The sequence below is a fragment of the Corythoichthys intestinalis genome, chromosome 1 (assembly GCF_030265065.1).
Source record: "Corythoichthys intestinalis isolate RoL2023-P3 chromosome 1, ASM3026506v1, whole genome shotgun sequence".
Lineage (NCBI taxonomy): Eukaryota > Metazoa > Chordata > Actinopteri > Syngnathiformes > Syngnathidae > Corythoichthys > Corythoichthys intestinalis.
In genome coordinates, this window is record NC_080395.1 from 66864080 (window position 1) to 66868191 (window position 4112).

General features: G+C 39.2%; 1 protein-coding gene across 1 annotated transcript; it reads right to left on the reverse strand.

The window, feature by feature from the left end:
* Positions 1-1235: 1235 nt before the first annotated feature.
* On the reverse strand, positions 1236-3831 carry cart3 (cocaine- and amphetamine-regulated transcript 3). Its single transcript, XM_057841790.1, has 3 exons — positions 3504-3831; positions 3348-3431; positions 1236-3279 (listed from the first exon to the last, which is right to left on the reverse strand). The coding sequence occupies exons 1-3, from the start codon at positions 3711-3713 to the stop codon at positions 3172-3174; spliced, it is 402 nt and encodes a 133-aa protein (XP_057697773.1). The 5' UTR covers positions 3714-3831; the 3' UTR covers positions 1236-3171.
* Positions 3832-4112: the final 281 nt, after the last annotated feature.

Consider the following 4112-nt stretch of genomic DNA (forward strand, 5'->3'; position numbering starts at 1 on the left):
ACATTCGTTTACATTCAGCGAAGCCGACACAGGTTTCTGTATAGCATCTTCAACAATCAATTTTAATCCTTTCCATATCCCACTCCTACTGCAGTTGTTTGCTTTTCAACAAAGGTCATATGCGAAGAAAAGAGATTTATATTTTACAGCAATGTTGCACAGAAAACTGTTTACTGTTCACTGTTTAATAAATGACTCAAAAACAGTATTTTTTTGTATTTTGAAATATATATATTTTTTCTTTTTAACAGCTGCATCGTAGAATATCATATATCTACTTTTTGACCAATGTATCGATAATCACTGTATCGCGATATTGTGAGATAACCGTTATATCGTGAGCCTTGTATCGCGAATCGTATCGTATCGTAAGGTGCCCTGAGGTTTCCACTCCGAGTCAAAACCTGTACTACATATTATACATTTTTAAATCAATGGCAATATTTTATGTGTTTCTAATAAAATATTTAGTAAAAGAAAACAACTGTGGCTTATTAGAGGCTTATTAGAGTCTTTAGGTCCGGGGTTCCGGTTAAAAACAAAAGCCAGTCTGTGATTCTTCTCCAGGTTGCTCGACACAATATTTACTTACCAAATCAATGTGAAGGAGTTGAAGAGAGCTCGGGTTATACTATAGAAGGTCATACTACGGATTGTTCGTATCACACCAAGCATTAACAAAACATTCAGCAGCGTGTCAAGAGCCAATGTCTCTTGTGTCTTAAATGCGTTGATGAGCATTTTAAAATAGTTTAATTCCTCTGAGTTAATCGAGTGAGTGTTCTCCCTTCATTTATTTCAGCGTAGTGTCATTACTGTTTGAAAATGTGTTATTAATTAAATTAGCATGCGCTGTTTATATTGTAGAATTATTTCAGGTAAAAAAAAAAAAATGAACAAAGTTCACCTGCATATGATGAATGAGCTGTTAATTTGAGTACTGCAAACTCAAACAATTTACTATAATCCAAATATTAAGGTTAATTTGAATCCTTAAAACTTGAAATAATTAAGTAAATTTCATCTAATTAATGTATGTAAAATGAATTACATTTTCTAAGGCAGTATGTTTGCATTTTTTTTAAGTAAAGTCAACTTATCATACTTTACAGTGTAGTTGCATCCCTTTCAAGCTTCGTCTTGGTTGTTGTCTACGTATTCTTTCTCTTTTGAAAGAAATATTTGACAAGAGCACTGCTTTACAAAACACAATTCACCATTTATTATTTCTCTCATGAAACACAAACATTTCTGTGAAACAAGAACAAACAGATTTTTATGGAACAATTCTACATTGGAACATGTGTCATTAGAATGAGCCACCACATCAGTCAGTCCGAATGAGCGATATTATCTGCAGGCAAAATGTGTATCGGTGCTCATTCCGCGTGCAGGTCGGTGTGTTGTGACTATATGATAACTCATTGGCTGCTATTGACGCCGATAGACGTCCGATCTATTTGAACTGAGAGAGGCTGGCAGCGATCACCCCAGTTCAAATGGATTGGACGTCTATCGCCATCAGTGGCAGTTTATGAGTTAAAAACGGCATGTTATGTTTACTTAAGTGAGTTTGATGTCTATCGCTGCCAATGGCGGCCAATGAATAAACTCGCTTCTGTGACTCCATTGTATTGCACGTGATATACAGTACAGTGGTACCTCTACTTACGAACGTCTCTACATACAGAATTTTCAGGTAAAGCCACATCTAAATGGGAAAATATTGCCCTTCTACGAAAGGCAAAAATACAGTATAGCTGGTATACTCGCAGGTCCCAGAGTTTACTGAACGTAACATACTTATAGCTACTCTGTCATTGGCTTTTGCCTAACATTCTTGTCATCCAATGGCTAAGAGGGACCTCTCTAGTGTGTGTGTATGTGTGAATCCCAGCATCCTCTTCATTCGCCCCTGGTGTTCCGACAGCTTTACATGAGTGTGCAGTGGTACCTCTACATACGAAGTTAATTCTTCCAGGACCTTGTTTGTAAGTCGAAATGGTCGTACGTCGAGCAGACTTTTCTCTTAAGAATACATTATAATTCCATTAATTCGTTTCACAGGCCAAAAACATACACTAAATCCTTAATAAATACTACTACAAATGGCAATTACACCTAGCAAAACAAATAAATTATAAATAAAAATGGGAATAATAATATGATAATAATATTAACAATTCCTCTAATAATGTAACGAATCGGGTTCTAATGTGGCAGATGTTTTTTGCTGTACTTGAACGCACCGCACAGCTGACGTGACAGAGAGAAGGAGCGGTGAGGTCGAGAATGTACTTTCACTTTCAATGTTTTCATGAGAACACCGTAAACTGCGGCGGACAGTGGGTGTTTCGTGTAGGATAAGTTCTGAAATAAATGATGAAAACCTGACGAAGCTGGCAATTTCTTTGGCGATGTTGCCACAATAATAATTGTCACCTTAACTTATAAAGACTGGCGAACGGTGATCGGAGGAGGACCGTGGAGATGTATCGTTGAGCCAGTTCACGGATGCGCACCCAATATATAATTTGCATCATCACTTCAATGGTAAGCGTCACCTTTTTCCTTGTTTCACCACCTGTACAAACCTTTTTGAAACCTGTGTTGATTTCGCGCACCCAAAAATCTGCCGTGCGTTCGTCTGCGGTGCTGTCATGTTGTCTTAGTTCGAGCATGTCGTGGGATGTAGAAACAAATTGCGAGTCAAATTTTACGTTGGATGTCGAAAAGATTGTGTGTCGAAGCGATCGTATGTCGAGGGACCACTGTACTAACTTTTATTCTTTATTCTCGTTATTTTTATTTTACATTATGCACAAGTCTGAATTTATGTTTATTTTTGCAGTAATCTGTATCATGTATGTTACATGTTTTGTTGAATTATTATGCATTATATAAAAAAAAAAATATGTCTGAATCTGGGGGAGCTTGGAACAGATTAGGGCATTTAGAAGGAAACGCATCTCTACTAACAGAATTTTCAATTTACGAAACTACTTCCAGAGCCAATTAATTTCATGAGTAGAGGTACTACTGTTCATATTGTGAGTTGCCTGTAGTACAAAATAAGATACATCCTATTTGTCAACTGTCCCCACATTACAAGGAAGTGACACAGTTTTTCACGTTGATGCTACATTCTACATTAAGACCTGAGCTACATACTCATAAGCATTTGAGCAGGAAAAAGTTGCAGAAAGCTCCCCGAGGACAGTCGCACATCTTTCCGATTCGAGCGCCTTTTCTCACCGCGCACTGTTCTCCAATGTCACACTGCAGGGTAAAAATAGCACGCTTCAGTCAATACGCACAAATTAATATACATAATATCAAGCATTTACCGTCGGGACTTGGCCAAATTTCTTCTCCCACATCGGTAGTCTTTTAGCCTGCAGCTTTTCAAGAACTTCCTGGAGAGCTCCAAGCTGCCACACAAATAAGTTTAGGATCGTCAAAAATGAACACAAGATAAAAAATTCCGTTTATTCAAAGCTTACCAGTTGCTTCTCATTGGTCAAATTCGGACCTTTGGGGTAAAAATCCCGCAGGGCTCTCGGGCTCAGCTCCTCCTCGGACTCATTGTCGGTCAATTGGGCTTGAGAGAGAGGACAGGAGTGCAGGAGAAGCAGCAGCGCACATAAGAGCGCGCCGCTGAGACGTCTGGAGCTCTGCACCGTCCAGCTCCCGGTGCACGACATCGTCATCATGTGGCCTGCCTCAAAAAGTGGCAAGGAATCCCCACACACCTTTTTATTTGGCGCAAGTCGCTCCACCTCGCCCTTTTATTATTTTTTCCCACCCCCTCTCAGTTTTGTCATGCGTAACAGGAGTCCTGGGTGAGTCATCCAGTCAAAGTTGCTGGGCAAATTAAGCTTCGGAAAGCCAACAAGAATAACATCACCAGGGGGTCACCCCGGCGGACATGGACGTGAATGGAGGACGGATGTATAAAAGTGTTTATTTAAGAGGTGAGGGCACGTAACGGGCTGTAATTAGAGATGATCATATTATGCTGAAAAGTTAGAACATGTGGCTACACTAAAAAAAGATGAAACCTGGTATTTATGCAAGAACCTTATTTCAAGTCGTTTCACACAACCGCTTTA